Source organism: Pongo abelii, chromosome 1 (assembly GCF_028885655.2).
Source record: "Pongo abelii isolate AG06213 chromosome 1, NHGRI_mPonAbe1-v2.0_pri, whole genome shotgun sequence".
Taxonomy (NCBI): Eukaryota; Metazoa; Chordata; class Mammalia; order Primates; family Hominidae; genus Pongo; species Pongo abelii.
Window position 1 is genome coordinate 66,269,486 of NC_071985.2, and position 26,008 is coordinate 66,295,493.

Sequence of the window (26,008 nt, forward strand, 5' to 3'; positions counted from 1 at the left end):
GAGCCCAGGCAGGCTCAGCATCGCCTCAGCAGTTGCAGTTAGATGTGGAGTTAGAGCCAGGCTGGAGCCAAGTCCCTGGCTCCAAGTTCACTATGTTTGCGCCATGGTATTGTGTGAAGGGATGGGGGCTGGATCTTGTGTCTATCCTCTGCAGGGCACTGGAAGGAGAGGCTCACCGTGTGCTATTTGGGTTTGTGCCTGAGACACAAGAAGAGCTCCAGGTCATGCCAGGGAACATTGTCTTTGTCTTGAAGAAGGGCAATGATAACTGGGCCACGGTCATGTTCAATGGGCAGGTATGCAGAGGATCAGGGGGCGGTGTGATGGGCATGGCATCCTGGCAGCAGATACAGTCTCTGTGGAGCAGTATCTGCTGCCTTCTTTGCAGACCAGCCAACTTCTTTTGTCTGTTCGTCATCCCTTCCCCAGGACTCTGGGCTGTTCTGTGGTATGGGTACTGATGAGCACATCTTTATTTTTTCCTTTCTGATTCTGTGGTGCTGCACTGCAGAAGGGGCTTGTTCCCTGCAACTACCTTGAACCAGTTGAGCTGCGGATCCACCCTCAGCAGCAGCCCCAGGTAATGTGATGCCAAGGCCTGACCCATTTCCTCTCACCCTTTAGAGATCTTTCCCTGGGGGGAGAAGAGCAGTGTAAAAGAGGTGCTGTCGGGACCCCTGAAGAAAGATTCACTAGTCTTGAGCCCGCCTTGAGATGGCACCAGCTACCCAGAGCTGAACCTGGGAATGAGGGGAAAAAAGCCCAGATGTGCTAAGTTGGAGGCATCTGTAGGTCCCATTGGGCCCATCCACCTCTGTAACTCTTCCTGGTCAGAAGTGACTTGGGAAGCAAAGCCTACAGTATATGAGGGGGTTAGGTCTTCCCAGGTGTGTCTGCTTCATGTGGAAGAATAGTCAATGTGTTGGCTGGTACAGTGCCATTAGAAGGAAAATGAGGCCAGGTGCAGTTGCTCATGCCTGTAATCCTAGCACTTTGGGAGGCTGAGGTGAGAGGATCACTTGAACTCAGGAGTTCAAGACCAGCCTGGGCAAAATAGAGAGATGCCACCTCTATACAAATAAAAATAATAAAATAAGATCTGCCTTAGAGCTTTGAATCAGAGTGGGCCTCGCCAGCCACTGCTTCTAAACTGCTGCTACTCCCTCCCTCACACTTCAAAAGTATGTCCTTCTGCCAGGCCTAGAGAGCTGTCTTTGTCAGATCTGAGCATCCCTGTAAGTGACTCAATGGCAGTGGAGCCTGTCTGTCTCTAGACTGGGCAACCAGTTGTATATGAGCTCAGCCATCCCTGGTCAGTCACCATATCCAGATGCTTTGAAAAGCTTCAGATGCCTTGTAAATGAGAAGTGGAATTTTTCCTTTCTCAATGCCCTCTGCAGTGGAGACAAGAGCTCAGTCCTGCCCCACAGCCAGTGGATTTCCAATATGGCTGAAAGAGATGCTAAAGCGGCAAGGGCCCTTTAGCGGGTTAGGAGTCTTCTTTCTACTGTGATTTTCATTTTCATCAGGCCAACCCTGCCTCCTCTTTTGGCCAACATTTCCTTCGTCTTCCCCAAATGTCACTACCATTCCAACTTTTAGGACATTATCTGCATCTGGCTCCTTTTTGTGGGGTCTCTGTAGGGGCATTTCCCCACATCCACCCCTGCCTGGGAACTTTGAATGAAGGTTCTGACCATTGCTCCCTGTTGCCTTCAGGAGGAAAGCTTTCCGGAGTCCGACATCCCAGCTCCTCCTAGCTCCAAAGCCCCTGGAAGACCCCAGTTGTCACCAGGTGAGTGGTCCTGGAACACAGCCTAGGTCTGGGTGCAGGAGCATGCCAGGCTGCTTCCTGAGTTCCTCTCCCTGCCTTCCAGGAAATTCTGGTTTCTTCTTCTCCCAACATGTCACTCAGCTAATGACCACACAGCCCCAGAACCCTCCTTTCCTGCACCACCCACCCACCCCAAACATGAAATCAGTGCCCTCTCTCCCTGCCTTCTGCAGAACACTTACGGGGCTTGGGTGAATGCAGCTGGTTCCTGAATGACTCATGTAGCCACCAAACCCCTTGATCGTTAGGTACGGAAACCATGTCTCAGGAAGAAAAGTTGAAGTAACTATACATGCTTACCTCTGAGGGGCATGGAGTGGCTGTTTTCCAATGTCTGAGGCACTGTATCTGGAAAAGAAATTGGTGTGTGGAGCCCTGAGGATGAACAAAGAACCAGTGGGCAGATGTGAAATGGAAATGTTCTCTCCGAAAGGCTGTTTCCTAGTGTGGAGAGGGCTGTCTTGGGAAGAGCACTTGAAGCAGATTCTGGATAAGCGCTTGGTAGAGATGCAGAGTGAGTGGTTGGCCAGATTCTAGATCAATGATTGCCACAAGCGCCTGATCATCAGAATCACTCGGGATGTCCTTTCCCCTATTTTTATTTTGAAAAATCTCCAACCTACAGAAAAACTGACAGTAGACTACAATAAACATCAGAATATCTTTCACTTAAACTCATCAATTGTTAACATTTTGCACCATGAACTCGCCCTGCTCCATTCTATTTTTCTCCCCCGAGCCAGTTGAAAATAAGTTACAGACTCGTGACACTTCACCCTACACAGCTGCAAAAACACAGTCTCCTGCATAATCACAATAGAATCATGGTATCTAGGACACTAAACATTCATATGATACTATTATATAATGTATATTCCATATTCAAATTTCTCCCATTGCTCCTGCTCAATGTCCTTGACAGGTTTTTTGTTGTTATCTTTTGTCTAGAGGCTCATCAAGGATCACACATAAACCTAGGATGATTTTGTGAATACAGAGTCCTAGGCTACTGGCTCTGATTTTTTAGGACAGGAATGGGGCTTGGGAATTTGTATTTTAGAAAAAAATTTTCCATGTGATTCTAATGATCAGCTAGTTTGAGATTAGTGGCCTTCTCTGATCATGTACCCCCTATAGTAAATATCTTTATGCATGCTACTCTTACATAAATTAGATTAATATTAGATTGGTTAATTAGATTAATATATTAGATCAATTAAATTAATAAACTTTAGGAAACAGACACAAAAATAAAGAATAAGGTGAGGATCCGTGGTTCTGATACGTCTTCCTGTGGCCTCTGGCTCATCTTGCACATCTTGCACTCTGATTTTCATTGCTTTGGATCCTGTGGGTTTAATTGACCTTTGGGATCCCGCTAACCTTGTGGGTTGGTGAGGATATGCTGGTCCTTTGATAATTACCTATAGGCTCCCTAGAAGCAGAGACTGAATTTGTTCATGTGTTCATGACCTTCATGCTTCCCCAGGGCGAGATTTTCTCCACAGTTTACTAAGGTTAATAACTGCCCCACAAATTAAAGGGTAAGAGGTTGGGGGCCCTATTTGAAGAGGTTTCATCTGTGTGTGGCAGGGGCTGGCCAAGGATGTTCATTCACCATCTTCTTTTGTTTTACTCCCTACTTTTTCCATTCAGGCCAGAAACAAAAAGAAGAGCCTAAGGTAACATTTTTCCCTCATACTGTTTCAAGTGGTAGAAGATGGGATAGCTTGGGCTATCAACCACAGACATGTCTGTCTGGATTATAGGACGAGCCCCAATGGAAGGGTTGAACCAGTTGCTACCTTACAGAGTCCATGAGCTAGGGACCCTCTTAATAGCCTCCTCCACTATCATGCACACACTTCCTACTACCCAAGCTAGTGGGCCAGATCTTGCTCAGTAGGAATTTGTGTCCAAGCAAGGGTTGGGCTAAAGGACCTCTGAAGGCCTTTTAGGCTACTGTGAAACCAGTTACTTATTGGCCTCTCCCCTGCTGCATGGGGTACCCCCTGTGCCAAATCACAAAACTGCGGTGATCCAGGATGTTGAGAGAAAGCCTCAGACACTCAGGAGTTCCCTTTGCTTCCTCCCCACTCAGGAAGTGAAGCTCAGTGTTCCCATGCCCTACACACTCAAGGTGCACTACAAGTACACGGTAGTCATGGAGACTCAGCCCGGGCTCTCCTACAGCCAGGTCCGGGACATGGTGTCTAAGAAACTGGAGCTCCGGCTGGAACACACTAAGCTGAGGTGAGTTCCATGCAGGCAGCTGTGAGGGGTACAGTGGGAACGTTGTTCTGGCCTGGAGGAGGGAAGAGGAGGATGGTTTTTGTGATGATGTTCTTTGACTGGATTCTTACTCATTATCCCCACCCAGCTATCGGCCTCGGGACAGCAATGAGCTGGTGCCCCTTTCAGAAGACAGCATGAAGGATGCCTGGGGCCAGGTGAAAAACTACTGCCTGACTCTGTGGTGTGAGAACACAGTGGTGAGTGCAGTGAGGGGCATCTAAAGTTATATTTCCACTGAGCCACTTCCTCAACAATTTGACATTTATCAAGCACCTTCTGTGTACTAGGCACTATGCGTGGTATTGGGGATATGGTGTGTAATAAGTCACAGCTCTGCCTCCCTTTTACCTGCATCCTCACCCCATTTGCAGCAGGGAGAGAGTTTCCCACAAGAGAACAGCAGGCCCAGCAGGGCAGGAGCTCACAGAAAGCCTCCTGCCCCTCCATCGGCTCCCTGCCTGACTGTGTCAAACATCCCATCCATTACTGTCAAGCAAGGTTGGAATGAAGTCATATCATAGCTTAAGGCTCAGCTCATAGCCGTTCTTCACCTTTTTTTTTGAGATGGAGTCTCACTCTGTCGCCCAGGCTGGGTGTGATCTTGGCTCACTGAAACCTCTGCCGCCTGGGTTCAAGCAATTCTCCTGCCTCAGCCTCCCGAGTAGCTGGGATTACAGGCGCCTGCCACTGTGCCCAGCTAATCTTTGCGTTTTTAGTAGAGACGGGGTTTCACCATCTTGGCCAGGTTGGTTTTGAACTCCTGACCTTGTGATCCACCTGCCTCGGCCTCCCAAAGTGCTTGGGATTACAGACATGAGCTACTGCACCCAACCCATTCTTCATCTTCTTAAATTTTCTTTTCTTTTTCTTCCTTCCTTCCTTCTCTCCCTTCCCTCCCTTCCTCCTTTCTTTTTCTTTTCCTTTCTTCTTTCTCTCTCTTCTCCTTCCTTCCATTTTTTCCTCTTTCTTTTTCTTTCTTTCTCTTTTTCTCTTTCTTTCTTTCTCTCTTTCTCTTTCTTTCCTTTTCTTCTCTCCTTCCTTTTCTTTTTTTCTTTTTCTCTCTCTTTGGCATGTGCTCTGTCTGTCTGTCTCTCTCTTTCATCTTGCTCTGTCACCCAGGCTGGAGTGCAGTGGCACAATCACAGTTCACTGCAACCTCCGCCTCCTGGGCTCAAGCAATCCTCCCACCTCAGCCTCCTGAGTAGCTGGAACTACAGATGTGCACACCACACATGGCTACTTTAAAAAATTTTTTGTTTACAGTATATATAGCCTTACTATACTTCCCAGGCTGGTCTCAAACTCCTGGGCTCAAGCAATCCTCCCACCTTAGCCTCCCAAGATGTAGGGACTATAGGTGTGAGCCACTGCACCTGGCCAACCTTCTCAAGTTAACATGAGGAAGAATACTTTCACATGAGGATGATAGAAAATAGCATTTATTTCACCAAGAGATGATTTGGGTAACACCCTATTAACAGCAAGTATCTACTGAGAACTTCCCATGTGTCAGATACTGTGCAAGGTGCATTCTTTTTTTTTTTTTTTTTTTTTTTGAGACAGAGTCTTGCTCTGTCACCCAGGCTGGAGTGCAGTGGTGTGATCTCGGCTCACTGCAACCTCCGCCTCCCAGGTTCAAGCAATTCTCTGCCTCAGCTTCCCGAGTAGCTGGGATTACAGGCGTCCGCTATCACTCCTGGCTAATTTTTGTATTTTTAGTAGAGACAGGGTTTCACTATGTTGGCCAGGCTGGTCTCGAACTCCTGACCTCGTCAGCAACTCCACTTGCCTCAGCCTCCCAAAATGCTGGGATTACAGGCGTGAGCCACCACACCCAGTCGCAAAGTGCATTCTGTGTGTTAGTTCTTGCAGTCTTCATAACTCTGTAAGGTAGATATTATTTTCTCATTTTATAATTTAGGAAACAAGGCAAAGAGAGGTCAAGCAACTTGACTAAGATTAAATAGCTCGTTAGTAGTGGAGCCAGACTCAAGCAGACATTTTGACTCCAGAGACTGCCTCTATTCCTAACTACTCTGCTGTACTGGTGGTTCCAGGGCAGGTTATCTTATTAGCCTGAGGTCTTATTAGCCTGAAGTCTGACTTTCAAGTAAGAACAATAGGAGTCAGGTGAAAAGTTAGAGGCTAGAAGCATTAATAGAAGCAACAAGGTAACACTCCAACTCTGTCTCTTGGTCTCCAGAGGAAAAATTGCCATTTCTTTTTGTTGTTGACATTAATTCCCTCCCCCAACTCTAGACCTGGAAAACCACCCATCTGTTTTCTGTAAATATACTTTTGCCTTTTACATAATTTCATGTAAGTGGATTGTACAGTGTATATATAGTCTTTTTGTTTCACTGGTCTCATCCTTTTGATTGCTAAATGTATTCCATTGTATGGATACTACATGTTGTTTATCTATTCACCTGCTGGTGGACATTTGGGCTGTTTGCTAGTGACATTCTTCAACAAACACTTGCTGAGCACCTAGGGCTCTATAGATGGGCACGTGAAGCCTCATGTTGTGTAAACTGACGGGGGTTCACCAATGGACGTACTGTGTTATGGAAGCACATGGTATACTATCTAACCCAGAAACGCTGGAGGGAAGTGGAACAGGTAGGAGTTGTCTTCCTGAAGAAAATGCTGCTGAGATCATCTTGAAGCTTCACCATAAAACAATACATAAGAAATTAGTGAGATGGAGGAGGAAAGGGTGCATTATACAGACAGAAAGGGAACACCATAAAAGTCAGCATAGCGGGTAAATGGGCGCAGTGTTACTACTGGACGCAATGGGGAGAGTGGTGGGAGACAGGCTGGAAAGGCAACATATCATGGAAGGCCTTGTACACTAGGATGCTCTTGTGAGCAGGGAAGAAAGTCAGGTCTTGCTTTGAAAGAATGGTTATGAGGTATATAAGCAGGGCAGGGGCTGAGCTAGGCTAGCCAGATCTTCCTGATGAACCAGCTTCCATCCAGTCCTGAGGCTGGAGAGAGCTCCAGATACAGCATTAATTAGGCCAGTCTCCACTGACCAAAGCTGTTAATTAGGGCTGTTTCAGAAGTTTCAGCTCTCCTATTCACCTGTTTTTCTGACTTTGCATTTTTAGGCTGTGGCATTTGCAGTTACACTGGTGTAGGGAGTATCATATGAAACAGTTCATACATGAATCCTTGGGAGAGCTACCATTTTCTACCCACAAGTGGATTTGGAGATGGTAGAAATGAGCAAGTGGGAAAGCTATTCTGGATCATCCAGGCCCGGAGCCATGGTACGGGGCAGAGTCCTTCCTGCAAACCTCATCCTCACAGCTGGGCAGAGGCTTCTGTTTAAAGCAAGGGGTTCTTTGGTAGATTCTCACTCAAATCAGAGACAAATGTTTGCTGGAAAAGAAAAAATAAAGTGGGAGAAGAAGAGTGAAAGAGAATGAGCCTAGAAAAGGGCAGTGTATAAAGCTGTTTAAGGTATCTTCCCCGTTCAGAAAATCACCTTCAGGAAATACAGCCACTGGGGATGAGACTCCCTGGTGTCTCTGGCTGAGACAAAAGGCCCCAGGATCCTGGGGATAAGAGTGAGTGTGAGTGTAAGGGGTCTCTTGGAAGTCCTAAAGGTCACTCTAGGTTTTCCAGCTGTCTGTCTTTGGACTAACCCCTTCAGCATCTTTTTAAAAAGATTCTTCCTAGAAGGAGTTCTGCTCTAAATGTGAACTACTTCACTTAAACTTTTTTTTAATTAAAATTTTTTCCTTTGACAGGAGCTTCAATCTATTTGGTGGCTACACATAGCCAACCCTCTTAAAACTCCCAACAATCTTTTTGCAATTTAATCCAGGCTCAGGAGTCACTGTTGAATGTTCTTTATCACTATCCATTACTTTTGGAGGCAACAAGGCAGGTTTTCACTCACTAGGAGAAAGAAAACCAGGCGCGGTGGCTCACGCCTGTAATCCCAACACTTTGGGAGGCTGAGGCAACATGGTGAAACCCCGTCTCTACTGAAAATACAAAAATTAGCTGGGTGTGGTGGTGTGCACCTGTAGTCCCAGCTACTTGGGAGGCTGAGGCAGGAGAATTGCTTGAACCTAGGAAGCGGAGGTTACAGTGAGCTGATATCATACCACTGCACTCCAGTCTGGGTGACAGAGCGAGATTCTGTCTCAAAAAAAAAAGGCCTGGTATGGTTTACGCCTGAAATCCTAGCACTTTGGGAGGCCGAGATGGGCCAGATCACCTGAGGTCAGGAGTTTAAGACCAGCCTGGCCAACATGGTGAAACTCCATCTGTACTAAAAATACAAAAAAAAAAAAAAAAGAAAAAAAAGAAAAGAAAGAAAAATAAAATGAACTAACATTTATTAAGCATCTTCTCTATGCAGGAACATTTACCATTAACCAAGTCTAAATATTTATACATATTTAGAAGAGTACTGCCACAGAGTAAGTGTTCAATAAATGTCAACTACTATTATTGTATGTCATCTCATTGAATTCTTCTAGCCTCAATTTCAGGTGAGGTAACTGAGGTTCTGAGAAGTTACACTGCTTGCTTAGGGACACAGAGCTGGTAAGCAGTGGAGGTGGGATACAAACCTTGGTCTGTGGACTCTCTAGGGCCATTTCCACCTCATCGTATTGCCTCTCAATAAAGACAATATACCAAGGTTCAACAAACAACATTAAGAAGCTAGAACTTATAACACTCAGTACATACAAGCCTAGCAGCATTTCTAATGTTGATTTGTTAAATTCTATGATTCACATCTGTAGAAACTGCATCTTTCTCCTTCATTTGTGAAGCAAAAGTGACAATAATGTGGAAGAAGTCTAAGACCATAAGTCTAAGATGTATAAGAAATGTTATTACAGATAAAACAAGTATGGCATTGTGCAGTGGTTTTCGAACTTTAGCAAGTATCAGAATTCCCTAGAGGACTTAAAATACAGATTGCAGGATTCACCTTCAGGGAGTTTCTGATTTAGTAGTTTTGGGATGGAGTTGAAAGTCTGCATTTCTAACAAGGTCCCTAGTGTTGCTGTTAGAGTTGATGCTAAGAAAGCCAGTTTTGACTTAGGGCTCTGTCCCCATCTGTAAAGAAATAATAATGCCCATTCTACCTGTCTCAAGGTTATTGTAAGGTTTCAGTAAGATATTTTAAGACTGTATATGATTTTGCAGACCTTTTGGTTTCATTTATCCCAGGGGTCCCCAACCCCCAGGCCACTGGCCAGCACAGTGCTGCACAGCAGGTGAGCTGCGGGTATACTGACCTGAGCTCTGCCTCCTGTCAGATCAGCAGCAGCATTAGATTCTCATAGGAGTGTTAACCCTATCGTGAACTGTGCATGTGAGGGATCTACGTTGCACGCTCTTTATGAGAATCTAATGCCTGACGATCTGAGGTGGAACAATTTTATCTTGAAACCACCCCTGCCACCCACCACCCACCATTCATCTAAAAACTGTCTTCCATGAAACCGGTCCCTGGTGCCAAAAAGGTTGGGGACTGATTTACCCAACCATCTGGTATTCATAAAGAGCATATAAGCTCTACACAAGGCGCTGATCACAAACTTTACGAGTTTATATCCCAGGTTCTACTTTGACATTTCGCTGTTTCCTTTAGTGATGTTCAATGTTCATTTGGCAGGAAATTGGGAAAATTAACAGGCCCTTTATTATTTCAGGGTGACCAAGGCTTTCCAGATGAACCCAAGGAAAGTGAAAAAGCTGATGCTAATAACCAGACAACAGAACCTCAGCTTAAGAAAGGCAGCCAAGTGGAGGCACTCTTCAGTTATGAGGCTACCCAACCAGAGGACCTGGAGTTTCAGGAAGGGGATATAATCCTGGTGCTATCAAAGGGTAAGTGCTACTCCAAGATTATAGAAACAAATTTACATGTTAGTAGAAACAAGGTCAATGGCAGAGAGAAGAAAATATCAATAATCTACAAACCAAATTTTAGCCAGTGTTTTCAACCTCCTTCCTAGCATCTAGCTGGAGGAAGCAAAGTTGAGCACTCAGACTTTCCCTGTCTATTGCTCTAGTAGCCAGGAAAGCAACAAGAAGCTGAGTTTTTTTTTTTTTTTTTTTTTGAGACAGAGTCCCCCTGTTGCCCAGGCTGGAGTGCAGTGGCGCAATCTCGGCTCACTGCAACCTCCCCCTCCTGGGTTCAAGCGATTCTCCTGCCTCAGCCTCCTGAGTAGCCTGGGATTACAGGCGCCCACCACCATGCCTAGCTAATTTTTGTGTATGTAGTAGAGACGGGTTTTTGCCATGTTGACCACACTGGTCTCAAACTCCTGGCCTCAAGTGATCCACCTGCCTCGGCCTCCCAAAGTGCTGGGATTACAGGCATAAGCCACCGCACCTGGCCGGCGATAAACATCTTATTAAAGAGGAGTATGCTTTGGAAACCATGGATTCTCATTCCCAGAGGTAACAAATTGGCTGGAATCACTTTGCCTTTGCATCAAGCCGTATGACCTTCTGCAAACCATAGTTCTTTGAATTAATGTACTTTTCAAAGAGAAAAGTTGGTAAATTTTGCCTTAAAAACCAGCTATTCAGAACTATCCTGTGTCTCTGGTGACTTTCTTGATTCTGTTCGGAAGGAACAGACTAAAAATTGAAACAGCATGCCTGTAATCCTAGCCACTAGGGAGGCTGAGGTAGGAGGATCACTTGAGGCCAGGAGTTCAAGGCTGTTGCCTGGGCAACACAGCAAGACCCACCTCTTAAAAGTGGAGAGTTCTAAGAATCCCTGGGAGAGTTTGTTAAATCAATTCCTGGGCCCACCCTCCAGAGATTCTGATTCAGGTCTGGGGTAGGGCCCACCAACTTGCATTTCTACCAAGTTTCCAGGTGATGCTGGTCTACTGCCTACACTCTAAGAAGCACCATTCCAACTCGTGGTTTGCCAGCCTAATTCTCTACCTGGACACAAAAAAGTCCCATCATAAAAGCCCTGCTCATACGCTGAGTCTGTGCACTACCAATGCAAAGCAGTGAAAAACTACTATCAATTATAACAGAAAATCCAACAGACAAAGAGAGTGGGAAATTTTAAAGTTAATGGGGGTAGGCTGGGCGTGGTGGCTCACACCTGTAATCCCAGCACTTTGGGAGGCTGAGGTGGTGGATCACTTGAGGCCAGGAGTTCAAGACCAGCCTGGCCAACATGGTGAAACCCCATCTCTACTAAAAATGTAAAAATTAGCTGGGCGTGGTGACGCACATCTGTAGTCCCAGCTGCTAGGGAGGCTGAGGCAAGAGAATCGCTTGAACCCAGGAGTGGAGGTTGCAGTGAGCCGAGATCGCACCACTGCACTCCAGCCTAGGTGACATAGCGAGACTCTGTTTTAAAAAAAATAAAAATAGGCCGGGTGCAGTGGATTATGCCTGTAATCCCAGCACCTTGGGAGGTCAATGTGGGCTGATTGCTTGAGGTCAGGAGTTCAAGACCAGCCTGGCCAACATGGTGAAACTCTGTCTCTACTACAAATACAAAAATTAGCCGGGTATGGTGGTAGGTGCTTGTAATCCCAGCTACTCAGGAGGCTGAGGCAGGACAATCTCTTGAACCCAGGAGGAGGAGGTTGCAGTGAGCTGAGATTGTGCCACTGCACTCCAGCCTGGGTTACAGAGTGAGACTCAGTCTCAAAAAAAAAACAAAAACAAAAAATTAAAATTAAAAAAAAAGTTAATGGGGGTAGAGAGAGTATACAACAAGTGTGTAGCAATTAATAAAAAATATGAGTAGTATAGGCTGGGCGTGGTGGCTCATGCTGGTAACCCCAGCACTTTGGAAGGCCAAGGTGAGTGGATCACTTGGGGTCAGGATTTGAGACCAGCCTGGCCAACATGGTGAAACCCCATGTCTACTAAAAATAAAAAAATTAGCCAGGCGTGGTGGCGGGCGCCTGTAGTCCCAGCTCCTCGGGAGGCTGAGGCAGGAGAATCACTTGAACTGGGGATGTGGAGCTTGCAGTGAGTCAAGATTGCACCTTTGCACCCTAGTCTGGGCAACAGAGTGAGACTCTGTCTCAAAAAAAAATATGAGTAGTAGTAATATAGAAGCAGAGTGTTCCAACAAGAGAGAATGGTAACTCAGTGGGAAGAACTGGGTTGAACACCTCCCAGTGCCACTTTCTAGGTGCCTAAATCAACCAACCCGCTCAATTGTCTGGAGTTTGGGAGAGGGAGCAGGAATAAAATGAAAGAACACACTAAAATAACCTTTTGGGTAGATATGGAGAGAAGCCAGTGCGCTTCTTACTATGACCTATCTGTACGAGTCTGAGTTGAGGAAGCACCCATATTGCAGCACTTCAACAGAAAGCAGAATTTAGCACAGTCAGGGTAGGACAGAGGGGAGTTCAATTGCATTGAAGTTATGAGACGGTCTCATCTACAAAGTGTTTCTCAAACTTTAATGTGCATGTGAATCACTTGGGGATCTTCCTAAATGGATTCTGACTCTGGTTTGGGGTGGGATCTGGGATTTTTCATTTCTAATGCTTCCAGTGCACGACCTACCCTGTAAGTAGAAAGAATCAAGACAGTGATTTGCAGTTAGAATTACCTGAGGGAACTTTTGAAAAAACTGCTGCCCAGTCACACCACACATTAAAGCAAAATTTCTGGGGGCAGGATCCAGGCATTAGTGCCTTAATGTCTGATCTAGATGTACAAACTTCTGAACTGGCTGTGTGGTCAGGTAGGTGGGCTTTGGAGATTATACCTAAGTTGTCTGATTTTTACTGGCAGAATGGCTCTGAACAAACTATTCACCTCTCTGGGTCTCCTTTTCCTTAGTAAAATATGGATACCTACAAGTTATTATGAAGTCTGAATATATTTTTTTAAGTACAATGCCTGCACTCTATTAAAGGCTCTGAGTAGGAGCTATTAAAATCTTTATATTTTACAAACATGTACTAACCCATCACTAGCTCCAACTCACCTGTTTAATGGAGTTCAGTGAAAAGAAGAAAGTTTACTAAAGAACTTTCATTTTTAATATATTTAACCAATGGCATGTCCCTTTTCTGTAGTCAAAACAAAGATTCCCAATAAAGCGCAGGTAAAATTCTCTCCTTTCTTAAAAAATTGGGCCAGGCACGGTGGCTCACCCCTATCACCACAGCACTTTGGGAGGCTGAGTTGGGTGGATCACTTGAGCCCAGGAGTTTGAGACCAGCCTGAGCAACATGGCGAGATCCTGTCTCTAATAAATACAAAAATTAACCAAGCATGGTGGCACAGCCTGTAGTTGCAGTTACTTGGGAGTCTGAGGTGGGAGGATTACTTGAGCCCAGGAGGCAGAGGTTGCAGTAAGCCCAGATTGCGCCACTGCACTCCAGCCTGGGTGACAGTGAGACCCTGTCAAGGTTGGGGGTGGGGGAAGGACGGAAATTCTATTTAAGGATTCGTTGTTCAATTTCTTTGACCCTTCTTCTCTATCTGTTAACTTTTTGAAAAACATAATTTATCCTTCTTCATTTTGCTCCTTCATTATCATGTTTAAGACAGATCAATAAGATGGTTAAACCCTGTGTTCACTCTCAAACCACTTTGCAATACTGTCTTTTCCCTGTTGATCACAATTAGGGGTGGGGAAGGGTGACCGATGACAAATTCTGTGTGGAACAGCCAGACAGGGTAATCTTCCTACAGTCGTTTTAGAAATCCATGTGTACTTTTCCTTTTATCAGTGAATGAAGAATGGCTGGAAGGGGAGTGCAAAGGGAAGGTGGGCATTTTCCCCAAAGTTTTTGTTGAAGAATGCGCAACTACAGATTTGGAAAGCACTCGGAGAGAAGTCTAGGATGTTTCACAAACTACAAAGCTGAAGAAAATGAAGCCCTATTACTTGTTTGTAAGATTTAGCACCCTTCTGCTGTACACTGTACTGAGACATTACAGTTTGGAAGTGTTAACTATTTATTCCCTGTTAAAATTTAACCTACTAGATAATGATGTGAGTACCCAGGATGATTTCCTGGGGCACAGTGGGTGAGGAGATGGGGACAGGTGAATGGAGGAGTTAGGGGAGAGGATGAGTGGATGGAAGTGTCTGGAAAGGGCACGAGAGGGTCTTCCAGGTGCTGATCCTGTTTCTTGCTTTGAGTGCTGGCTAGCCAGCTGTGTTCACACTGTAAACAACATTCATCAAGCTGTACATTTGGTGCACTTTTCTGTGTCATACCGCAATAAAAAAACCTATCTTACAAAAACAAGACACGCAAGTCCAGGCCCAAGGAGTAAGTACAAATATTCCTGTTTCTGAACCATTACTGTAATTGACTCTTAAGGCTTGAAGTAACCTTATAGGTTACCCATAAGGCATATACAAATAAACTTGTTTTATTTTTTCATTACGTCTTGTTGCTTAAACAGAACCTAGACTGAGTTAGGTTCTCATGGAATACAACACTCAATTCCACAGAGAATTAATAGAATTACATACCTTTGTACATTCTCAGAGAGGAACATGTGTTAAGAACTCAATATTGAATATATATCACCAACATTTAAGTGATGAAAAGCAGAGGTGTTCATGAAGCTAGTTCGTAAGTAGTATCTTGTTAGCTGACACTTGGTAATACAGTTATGCACTGCTTCACAATGGAGACATGATCTGAGAAATGTGTTGTGCAAACATCATCTAGAGTGCACTTACACAAGACTAGATGGTATAGCCTACTACACAGCTAGGTTACCAGGTATAGCCTACTACTCCTAGGCTACAAACCTGTATAGCATGTTACTGTGTTGAATACTGCAGGCAACTATACCACAATGGTAAGTATCAGTGTATTTAAACATAGAGAAGGTCAGCAAAAATGTATTATAATCTTATGGGAGCATCATTGTATATGCAGTCCATTGTTGACCAAAACGTTGTTATATGGTAAATGACTGCATATACTATACTATACTAATATACGTAACAGAATGCTATGGATTTGGCTAACCCAATTGTCCAATTTTTCAGGATTAACTTGGGTGAAGGATTCTGTAACTATTAGACCTTAAGGCCTGGCCTTAATTCCTCTCCCTACCCACTTCTTGTAGCGTATGTGTAGCTTTGCTAACAATTTTTCAAGTGTGCAGGCACCTGTGAAAAGCAGAATAAGGAAGTGAACTGCAGACTGAATCAACATGCAGGTGAAAGGATAGCCGGTCAGGGTGAGCACACAGGCACTACGGTTAGCTACAGCACTGGCTTCCAGTACACAGTTGGAAGACCCAGCAAGCTAATCACTGAAAACTTTGGACACAACTCAAAGAAACCCCAAAGCTAAGAAGAATAATTAATGTTGCTGCTAATCAGATTCAGTGAATTTTTACAGGCCAAAAGGATAAACTCTCTGAACTGCCTCAGTAACAGCTACAATAGGAATAAAAATGATGGGCTCTTAATTCCTTAACATAAGGCATTCTTCTTTTATTAAATAATTTTGATTGATTGATTGATAATCAATTTCTTATTACTCATGCCTTTCCATTATAATTAATTATAATTTCTGTAATTCATTGGTCTGGAATGCTACTAAAAGCAAAATTAACCCTGAAAAATATTCAAGTTCTGACCATCTATGCCTTTCCCTGGATGACCTGTGAGTAGTTGAAATTCTTGCCTTTTAAGTTGGATTTTCTTCAATACTTATATCTTTTAGGATAGAAAAGAAACAATCGATACACAGATCTGGTTGGAGAGAACATGGTTTAATTAAAGGCAAAGCTGATTTTCAGCAGCTGCAGGTCTTGCACAGACAGACAAAAACAAAAAACAAAACCCAGAAAACAAAACAAAAAACCACAAAAGAAGTTTACTACACAAAACCAGTTTCTGATAAAGATTCTCCTCCCCCTCCTCATTACTCCACAGTGAGGATGATAAGGCGAGGAATCCCGCCCCAAGAGTCAGAAAACATTCCAAACACCAAATTCTCATGCAGAATGGGGCTTTAGATGGGAGCTGGGTATTACTGGGAGTGAGATGGTAAACCTGGTTAGCTTGTCTAGGGCGCAAGAATCAGTGACAGTTCAAACACTGGAATGTTGCAGCTGCCTGAATGCAGAGCTCAAACACACAAACTGGGTAAAGGTAGTAGGAAAAAGGCTTGGGAAGGAGAGAAAGGTGGACACAGGGAAGGGGCTGAAGAGAAGCACAAAAGGTTTCATATTGCCATTGGGTGGGGGGCTTCACCTTTTCAGACCTTTCAAAAAACCAAAACAAAACCCAAACACCATGTCAAACTAAAAGAGCAATAATGTAAGCATACGGGGGGGCGGCGGGGGGGTGGGCTCCAACCACTCTCTCTGAAGAGCAATGAGCATTATCTCACCCCTTTTCATTGCTGGGGTTGCCCAGACTCCAGTGACAACCGGGGCTCCTGGATGTGCTTTGCTCTACAGCTGTGTTCCAGCTCTTAAGTTCCACACTAACTCCATACACTCACACACACAACCCCTCCCCTCTGGGACAGCAGATGGGCATGTGTGTGTACACAAACATACTCACAGACACACAAAGGAGAGACCTCCCAGAAAATAAACCCTACCACTAGCACAGCAATTGAACATTTAGATTGTTTCCATAATTTCCCCTTAAAATATTATTTTTCCAGGAAATGACTAACAGAAATGCTGTCCTTCTGTTTCTACACAAGAACATTTTCAGTCCTCTTTCCTCCTAATAAATATCAAATAAAGAGTTTATTTTCCTTTCTTTTGTCTCTTCCAAAATGGACGACGTCATGTTTTCTTCTGTGCGTGATGGGCACATGTCCGCGCTGCCTTGAATTTCACTCTGAAAGTGGAGGCTGGGAGACTGCAGCTGGGCAGGGGCCTGGGCCCTCTGTGGGCTACGCAGATACTGCTGCTTCCTTCCTCTTCAGACTGTCTTTTGGGCCCCAACTGCTGGACCCCATGCTGTTGCTTCTTGGGGAGATGTGATGTTGCACACATTAGGAATAAAAACAATTACTAGCATACAGCATTGGGTAAAAGAAGGGATGGAGATGGGGCAGGAGGGTGGGAAGTAGAATGGGGGCACAAAAACCAACCAAAGAAAAAATAACCACACTGAAAGCTTCTACCTATTAGAACGTGCCAGGCTGTGAATGGACTAGCCTGCCTTCTGTGGGACTGCTTGCTGTGTGACTGTAAAAGGTACAGGAATCAAAAACGTAATTTGAAATCCTACAGCAGTCACCTGCTAGTCCAGCCCAGCACCACCACCCACACTGTATCCTCGATTGGGGCTCGAGCACCTACAGAGTGAAGGGCATTTCCTGCTGGAGTCTCCTGGCCAGAAGAGGGCCTACCAGAGCCTTCTGAGAGGCCTTGAACTCTCCCTTATGGAACATTTCCACTGGCTGAAGAGGTCGGTTCCCCATTCTGTCACCACCAACCTCTCACAGGAACAGTGAACGGGGCTTTCCTTGCTACACACTGACTAGAAGCACACCTGTGTATGGAAGAATTCAGTGTGATATTTTACTACTGAGAGTAATAATAATAAAAGATGTTTAAGAATAATTTCAACTACATTCTCAGTCAGCAAAGCAATCATTAATGGATTCCTATTTTATTCCCCAAAGAGGAAAAAAGGACTGAGAAGTTCCCATTGGCTTCTCCCATCTGCCTTCCCTTCTCAGCTTTCACTTCCCGTGTGGCTGGGGACATGCACGATGGAGAAGGTGAGAGGCGGTGATACCAAGTAACTGAGTGAGATAAACAGCAGTTCCTCTCTCTCTCCCTCCAGAAGGCCCCGGGGGGATGGAGAGTTCCTGATGGATTTTTCTTTTTGTTGCACTGCGAACATTTCGTGCACACTCAGCGGGCTGGTGGAATACTTACACCCTCTTGACAGCGAGAAACAGAAAAGAGGGCTGCCACCTGCAGGGGACTGTGTGGGCCAGTCCTGCAAACCCAACATGCCATGGTTTATGGAGCCTTCATTCCCAGGTTGCCACTTTGGCCTCAGTGTGGAGGGTTCATGGTGCCTTGTCCCCGTTGCTGTTTCTGCTTCTGCTGCATTAACAGCTGCTCCAGAGCGGAAGGTCCAGGATGCATCATGGAACTGGACCAGATAGACTGAAAAACAGTCCAGATCTTGTCAGCAGAGGTCAAATGCCCAGTTGTCTGAAAGGGATTTGTTTTTCAATCCCAGCCAAATATAAAGGCATATATACGGCCCCAAAACCCAACCTCACTCCCCACAAAAATCCAGCTATTAGAAAAAGTTATTATAAGACTCTTAAAGCTAGTTAGTTTCCATTAAGACTATTTTAAACCAGAAGAAGTGAAATCACATTTTACATCAAGTCTTTTTAGTGAAACTCAGCTGTATGTGGTACCACACAGGGCATTTACTATAAAGTTTTCAGGCAAATAAAACATTTCTAAAATTAGGTACTCTTATTTTGTCAGAAAAGGCTTAAATCAAACATTCCAAAATGAATCAGAATTTTCTTAACCTTAGAATGAAACTAAAACCTTTGTTTTTGTCCTCCTGAAGATACTGCTTTACCACTAGTGAATTCAGAAATTAAAAATTATCACTCAAGCATCTTGTAAGGCAGACCATGTTTCTAGGACTTTGTTATATATGTGCTATGTATCAGTCAACTCCGAGGGCCTGAGAAGTAAGCCTAGCTATTTATGTGAATGAAAGCAGAGACATCTTTGCTGTAATAATCTTGTGGTTCTTGTTCCTGAAATCTACTCACCTTTAGGCTTTCCATGAGGACAGCAGAGGAATCCTCCATGGAGGGGCCATGGCCTGTCCAGGTGCCACTCGGAGTGCTGGCCTGATGCCAACTGCTCTCAGAGGATGACGTTGCTGAGAGATAATCAATGCCAAACCCACCCATGGCTAAGGGATGAAAAGAGATAAGAAAAATTCAAGAAGATGTTCTATCACTGCCAACTGCCAGACCCCAGAGAAGGATAGAGTAAATTCTTTCAATTTTGCTTGGCAATGAAATGTAGATCTCACCTGGCTTATCAGTTTTCCACCGATCTGCAGTCCTCCTATCCCTGTTATCTGGAGTCCCAATGGGTCCAAAATTGGAGAATGGAACAGAATTATGGTTGTGTGTTGGAGGAGAGCTGGGCAGGCTGCTTGGGTTAGAGGAATGAGGAGACTGGCTGGCTGGTGTTGAATGATCTATTAAATAATAGCAACACAGGGTATAGTAAATCATTGTTTCACAAACATACAAAGAACTACAGGTTCCTGTAGATCTAATCACTAAAATTCTACTAACAATAACCACAGGGCTTTGAAGGAACAGGAAACTAAAGGCTCCAAAGAGATCTGCTAGATGCACTAATTTGCCCTGCCACACATACCTAAGGCATATTCTTCGCCTTAAAAAAGCAAAACAAAATAGTAGGCAATTTTTGTCAACTGAATGAATGCACTATTCTCGCACGGCTATTTCAGATACATGTTTATTGGTCTCATGTATCAGAAAGAATTTGCTAACCTTAAGAATTACTATTAAATCAGACTCTATTATAAGTTAAAAATCTCAATTTTAAAAAGTGCAGAGCTGGGCACAGTGGTGTGCACCTGTAGTCCCAGCTACTTGGGAGGCTGAGATGGAAGGACTGCTTGAGCCCAGGAGTTTGAGTCTACAGTGGGCAACACAGCAAGACGCTGTCTCAAAAAAAAAGTGCAATTTTTCTGCAAAGAATGAACACCTACAAATAAAACTAAAAAACAGCTGAGAACCATAAGATAGAACCTCTATTTTCTCCCTTACATCTCTGCTGGCTACTGAGGATGTAAAAAGTTTTGTCAGTAGCATTTATTACATAAACTGGCTTCTTTTTTTTTTTTTTCTATTTCCTTTCAGAAGTTACAAACAAACAAAAAATAAAAATAAAAAACCCAACAACTGATATATTTATGATTACAGAATCTCACTATCCCTTAATCAATCTGAGTGTACAGGACATGTAAGGTCTATAATTTAAAGAGTAGTTAATACCTGAACTGGCAGGAAGTGATGGAGACCACGGAGTCCCTTCAAAAAGGGAATACAGAGATGTTTCCTGGGGGGCCATTGAGGGACTGAGTTCTGCTTTGGAGCTGGATGTCAGGTTTTTCCCATATACCTCATTGAACATACTATTATTTGGGTATCTTTCCTGAAAGACATGACAGTGAAGTTATAAACTCACCCCAAGGAAAGAGATTTGAGAAAAATCAATGTCTTGTTCATGGATGCTTGGTACACCTTAAGCTTTTCTTAGGAAGAGAAATTTTGAAGGCTTTTATTTCTTTTTGTTTCAATTTTCCAGTCAAATTAATTTTCCTCTTTGCTTTCTCTCACCCTTAAATTTGCTCTGTGTAAACTATCCAGGTTGAAAATGTGAATAATTTATTTAGTTCAAAAAGAGAGCCCTAAGGGTTTCAATATTAATGAGAAGTTAAAGGGTTTTAACTCATGATATACAAGTCACTAGTATGCCCCAATCAGAGACAAGGGGGATAAAATCAAATACCTGGAATACACTAATACATGGAAAATAAAGAAAAAACAGACATACTGAAACAGTATGAGAAAGACAATGATCAGTCTACACTAAAGGCACACAGCAGGATTCTTCATTGTTCACCTACCTGATTGAGAGAGAATCCGGTGAGGGACAGGAAAGAGGATGAATGTGACATGAGCTCTGAAGGCTTCTCCAATAAGGATTTCTTCACAGTCCCAGAAAAAAAGGTAATTAAGTTATACCTTCTATTTTCTTAATATTAATCTTACCATACTATGGAACCAAAGCAAAAGCATGCCTGTATTCGCCCACTGAGTACAATTTGAGGCTCAGAAGATGTGAATTCAAATCTGTTAATATCAAGATACCGCCTAAGTGCCAGTTGCCACAGGTGCATAGAATCCTCCTTTTAGATCAAACCTAGTCAGAGATTCTATTCTGGCAGGGACCAGAGACCCTGGTAAACAGCACTCTGAGTGTTTATGAGGCATGGACCTTAGGAATCTCCTTGTCAATAGTTGCACTTAAAATAATCTCAAAACAAAATGCTGAACTGTTCCAACACTGTTTCTCTCCACCCCACAAGTTTTAAAACATTAACACTGGTGACTTTTAAAAAGCCTTTCAAATCCATTTGACAAACAGCTTTGTTAATATGCTTTTTAAGCAGCTCTATTTGCAGTATATAGTAAAACAGTTGCTAAAAGTCAAGCTTACATTTATTGGCCCTAGCAAAGTTATTAGGAGAAACAAAGCTGAATCTCTAATGCTGTCACTGAATAGCTGGCTAATAAAACATTACTAAATACCTACGACAAGAGAAGCACTTTGACATATGTTGTATCGTTAATGTTAAATATTGGAAGGGTTATAGTCAAGGTTTTTTTATTCATCGTTGTTTTTTAAACATGAAAAAAAAAAAAACCCCTGAAAATACTCCCACTTGTTCTACCATCAGCTCCATTTCCAATGAAAGGGACACTAAGGGAACAGGAACAGGAGCTAAGGGATTAGGAAACAAGTGGACACAGAAGCACTACCCTCAGTCCTTAAAGCCACTCCAGCATAAAAGCCGCAAGAAAGGCAAACATAGAGAGGCAACAGTATAGCAGCTGCGCTTCCACAATCCCTGTGCGCTCAGTCATGGCACTACTACCATTTAAGTCTCCAGGGGGATCTTTTATTGCTATTATTTAATAACTTGGTATGGGGCCCCTACTGCTACTACCCAGGCACATTCTTAAAGGAAATTCAAGTGCCAGGGATGGCAGCAATGTCATGAAAGCTGTTAAGGTTTTATTTCTCTTGACACTAAAATTAATGTACTTTAATTTTATGATGTGTTCTTGCCCTGTGTTTATGAGAAAGAAACAGCAAGAAAGTAAAATTTACTATCTTTTTATGTTTTATTAAGGTGTAATAAAGAGAGGGGAAAAAGCCTCATAGCATACATCTTTCTTTCCATCTTTTATACTCCCCACCCACAGTAAAATATAATATGAACACTGACAAGCATATAGAATGATGTTCTTTGAAATGCAGGCTGAGTTCTCAGATTTTATTTTATGTGATTCTAGTTATTTATTTTCATATTTACTCATTTATGACACTCTGACAAAGTTTATAAATACAGTCCTCTTCATTTTTACTCATTCTGTTTATGAATCCAACTTTGAATTTAGATCAGGGCTCTTTCTGCATTTAGTTAACCAAACAAAAAAGAGCCATATACTGTTCAGTAATGTCAGTCAAAAAAAAAATCAAGAACATATTTCCTTTCATATTTTGGCTACATATGAGAAATAAATCTCACTGTTCCTAAGCAAGATTAAGTGACACTTAAAATTTCTGGGTCCAGATGGAAGTGTCACCTGCAAAGTGAGTTAATTTGTCACCATCACATCGTGTGTGTGACCAGCTCTGCAGAATGCTTTCTGGATAACACATAAAACCAAGGTATGTCTCTATGATTTGGGAGAACTATAAAGGCAAAAATGTTTTGCTATATCCTACTACCATCTTAAGGTTGGTTTAGGCAATTGGAAAATACGTTTTACAGTTCTGAAAAGGACAGCCCCAGGAAGAGAAGAAATCACCTAATCTGTGTACTACAGTATCTCAGAGAAGCAGCTGGGGGTTAGAGCAAGAAGCAGAATTATGTCAAATACATACAAAAAGGCTTCGTCCAGGAAGAGAGGCGAGAGGCCCCAGCAGAGCCGGGTAAAGATCAGGAGGGTTAGAAAAAATCAGCTCTTCCTCTTCCTCCAAGGCAGCCAGACTCTTTAACAGGTCCGGAGGAAGCAGAGGGGAGCTCTTGGGGTCCTAGTGACAGAAAGGATCACAGTGAGAAGCAATAAGGGATAACAAAAGCATAAAGGAATAGTAGCATAATCAGGTGGAAGAAGACAACTAAAGTCAAGGGGATAGTGAGATAGATGGTATTAGGCAAAGAGAAAAAAGGCTCTGAAATGCAAAGGCAAAGCGACACAAGGACAATAATGGAGAAAGTTCAAGACAATAGAAAAGCAAAAATACTGACAGAGCAGAACACAAAAGGTTAATGTGGCTAGTGAGTAAAACAATGCTATGGAGCAAAATAATTAGCATATCTTGTGCTAACAGAGAAACAGATCTTTTAAAAAGTTACTAACATTCACCTGTTTCTCATGAATAAAAAGGGCAAAGAAAGGGACCTCCACTGTCCAAGATAACTGGCTAACTTTGTTCCTCTCAGAGAGCAATTTATTTAAATATCAGTAAACCTATTTTTAAACTTAGATGATTCAGCCCCACTGAGAGGAGTGCTTTGTCTCAGAATTCTCTAACATGCTGTTTTAGAGATTTTTGTACATGGTTTCTTTGCCAGACCATCAGAGTTCAAAATCAGTTACGGAACTCTTCAGCTTCCAAACTAAAACATACTGTGCAACTCTGAGGAGGAAACCAAGAGCTACACCAATACTCAGTGGCATTCTATAGTACTAACGAATAAGAGTGGCCTTTTTATAAGATCTATTTGAGATATTCAAAAGATAGTCAACCTCAGACCTATCTCCAAATTGCCCGGTGATAGGAAAGAACACACACCTCAAACGGCATCCTGGGTACAGGATCCTGCTCTGGACGGAAGACTCCTGGTGACCGTTTGCCCCTGCGGTCTATATTTGCTTGCTGTGCCATCACAGATCTGTTATCAGCCATGCTGTAGGAAGAATCCCAGTAGAATTCTGGGACCTTGACTTCTGAGGGATTATGGTTATATGGCTCCATGGGAAAAGGCTTCATTTTTTTTTCTAGAGGCTGCTGCTGCATTACAGGAGGTTGCAATGACGGCTCAAACAGTTTTATGGGGTCTTGGGTCTGAAGGTAGTAGGGCTGTTTCACAGGCATAATTTTCCCTAATGGGCCTTGAACCTGAGGGGGATTCCACAGCTGTTTGGAGGCATCTGCCTGTTGATACTAAAAAAGACATGCCTGTCATCAAGGTGAGGAAAAAATGCAATATTACTTATAATGAATGCTAAAGAATCACAGAATGAACTTGGGGTGTTTTCCAACCAACAAAACTCTAGGCAAGGCAGCAGTTTCCTTTACCTTTTGGGCTTTTCAATACTCAGAGCTTTTTGGGAACAGATTATGGGCACCACACTCATATTTTCTTTTAATTCAACTATTTAAGAGGTTTAATGAATGAATGAATATATTGGCATAAGACTGTTTCCCCCTTCTGCTTCAAGTGCTGTGCTTCAAACGACAACATTTAAGATTGGTGTCACATCTGTCTTGGCACCTCATCAAGACTGTGATTCTATTTCCCTAGTAGTTTATGTTCCTACAGAAGAATGATTTGCAGAAAATCCATTTTCAATAAAATGGACACTTAGTAGCAGCCAAGAATGGTACTTAAGATCTAGTATTTTATCCTTCACAAAAGTAAGGAAAACATTTGAACTTTCATAAACAGTAGAGACAATACTTTTGTTTTCCCATAATCACTATAAATCTAAGCAAGAAGTATGTCAAAGTTTAATGAGCACTCCTAACATTGAATCTTTCAGCACTTCCCCTTATTTCATTCAGCTGGATAGTACACACAACTGTAACTTACCTGCTGGAATCCAGAGTGGTGAGGCGGGCTTTTCCCCAAAGCCGGCACAGCTTTTGTAGGGGATTGTTGTTGCTGAGTTAGAGCTTGAACCTGCAACTGGCTTGTAGACTGTGCTGTTGGCTGAGCTGGTAAAGATGTAAGGGGTTGCTGGGAAGGTGGCTGTGATTGTTGAGGTCCCTGGTTCATTGGCCCTGGTCCAGAGGGCCGTTGCTGGCTGTAAGGAATGTGGGACTGTTTCCCAGCTTGCACCTGGTTTCCTGCTGGAGAGTGAGCTGTAGGCTGAAGAAAGGTTCCTGGGACAGAAACACCAGCTGGGAAGGTGTAACCTGAGCCCATAGAAAATGCCACAGGAGGGGGGATAACATATGTTGGGGGCGGAAACCCTTCAAAACAGAAGAACACAGCTTTAGTTTTAAAGAAAACAGCAAAAAATTGCAAAAAAGTCATTTTTTTTAACAGGTACGTAGAGGGAGTCTTCTAACAAATCACAAGAGATTAGTCATGTTGTCAATCTTTAACTTGATTTGAAGAACTAAAAATAGACTATTGATATTTTTCCTCTATCCACTGAAGTAATCAGTGTTCTGTAAGTAGCTTCTGTATTTAGTGATAGGATTTCCTTCATAATAACAAACATGCACTTGTATGTACACTACACAGAAACAGTTCAAAAATAATTTTATAAGTATTAGGGAAAATAGAACTTTTTATGGCTTAGTAACATTACTCCAACAGAAAACACATTTCTCAGTGAGTGAATAGAAATTCTTGCACAGAAAAGATTAAGTAGAAGAAATTACAAAACATATTTACCTGGCCTGCTGGGAAGAGGAGGGAAGGCTCCAGGGTGATGAATGGGGATGAACTGGGAGTTACTTGCTTGAGTTGGGGTTTGAGTTACAGGTGTTTTTCTGGCTTCAGACACTGGAGTCTTTCTTAGTTCTGTCTGGGATTTTACCTGTAACCAATAGAAGCAAAACTATCTATAATAAACTGAAACTCAAATGTGTTAGAAAGAAGACCCTACTCTTAAGAAAGTATTTAAAACCTCATTAGATCAAAAAGTACATGCTGAAGATATTTAAATTCACCTAAGTTAAAAATGGAAAATCAAAGCAAATTATTTAAAAGCCAATAAAAGATAATTTTACTATCTTAGTTTTACTAATTATTTTGCTTTCCCATGATCACAAAAATCCAAATATGTAAAGGACCTTAGAGCCCATTTGTTTTACAAATGA

The 26,008-nt window shown here is 43.0% G+C and overlaps 2 protein-coding genes across 18 annotated transcripts in view; one reads left to right on the top strand and one right to left on the bottom strand.

The window, feature by feature from the left end:
• NCF2 (neutrophil cytosolic factor 2) overlaps positions 1–14,514 on the top strand; it is a gene marked incomplete at its 5' end in the record, with an annotated part of 37,568 nt that extends 23,054 nt beyond the window's left edge. Inside the window, 8 exon segments of the mRNA NM_001134141.1 lie at positions 155–296; positions 512–580; positions 1,720–1,795; positions 3,491–3,516; positions 3,936–4,087; positions 4,215–4,326; positions 9,820–9,997; positions 13,852–14,514. Of these exon segments, the coding sequence (NP_001127613.1) occupies positions 155–296; positions 512–580; positions 1,720–1,795; positions 3,491–3,516; positions 3,936–4,087; positions 4,215–4,326; positions 9,820–9,997; positions 13,852–13,964 (868 nt within the window). The 3' untranslated portion in view covers positions 13,965–14,514.
• Positions 14,515–15,849: 1,335 nt separating this feature from the next.
• SMG7 (SMG7 nonsense mediated mRNA decay factor) overlaps positions 15,850–26,008 on the bottom strand; it is an 82,844-nt gene continuing 72,685 nt past the window's right edge. For 7 of the 17 annotated variants that reach the window (XM_063726213.1, XM_054524369.2, XM_063726206.1 and 4 more), the window contains 9 exons: positions 25,581–25,725; positions 24,768–25,150; positions 23,747–24,118; positions 22,832–22,981; positions 20,784–20,864; positions 20,149–20,308; positions 19,149–19,319; positions 18,880–19,025; positions 15,850–18,292 (listed from right to left, as the gene is read on the bottom strand). In XM_063726213.1, the coding sequence (XP_063582283.1) occupies positions 18,131–18,292; positions 18,880–19,025; positions 19,149–19,319; positions 20,149–20,308; positions 20,784–20,864; positions 22,832–22,981; positions 23,747–24,118; positions 24,768–25,150; positions 25,581–25,725 (1,770 nt within the window). In that variant the 3' untranslated portion in view covers positions 15,850–18,130. The remainder of the gene's footprint in view (positions 18,293–18,879; positions 19,026–19,148; positions 19,320–20,148; positions 20,309–20,783; positions 20,865–22,831; positions 22,982–23,746; positions 24,119–24,767; positions 25,151–25,580; positions 25,726–26,008) is intronic. The other 10 variants (XM_063726235.1, XM_063726239.1, XM_054524333.2 and 7 more) reach the window with 3 other exon arrangements.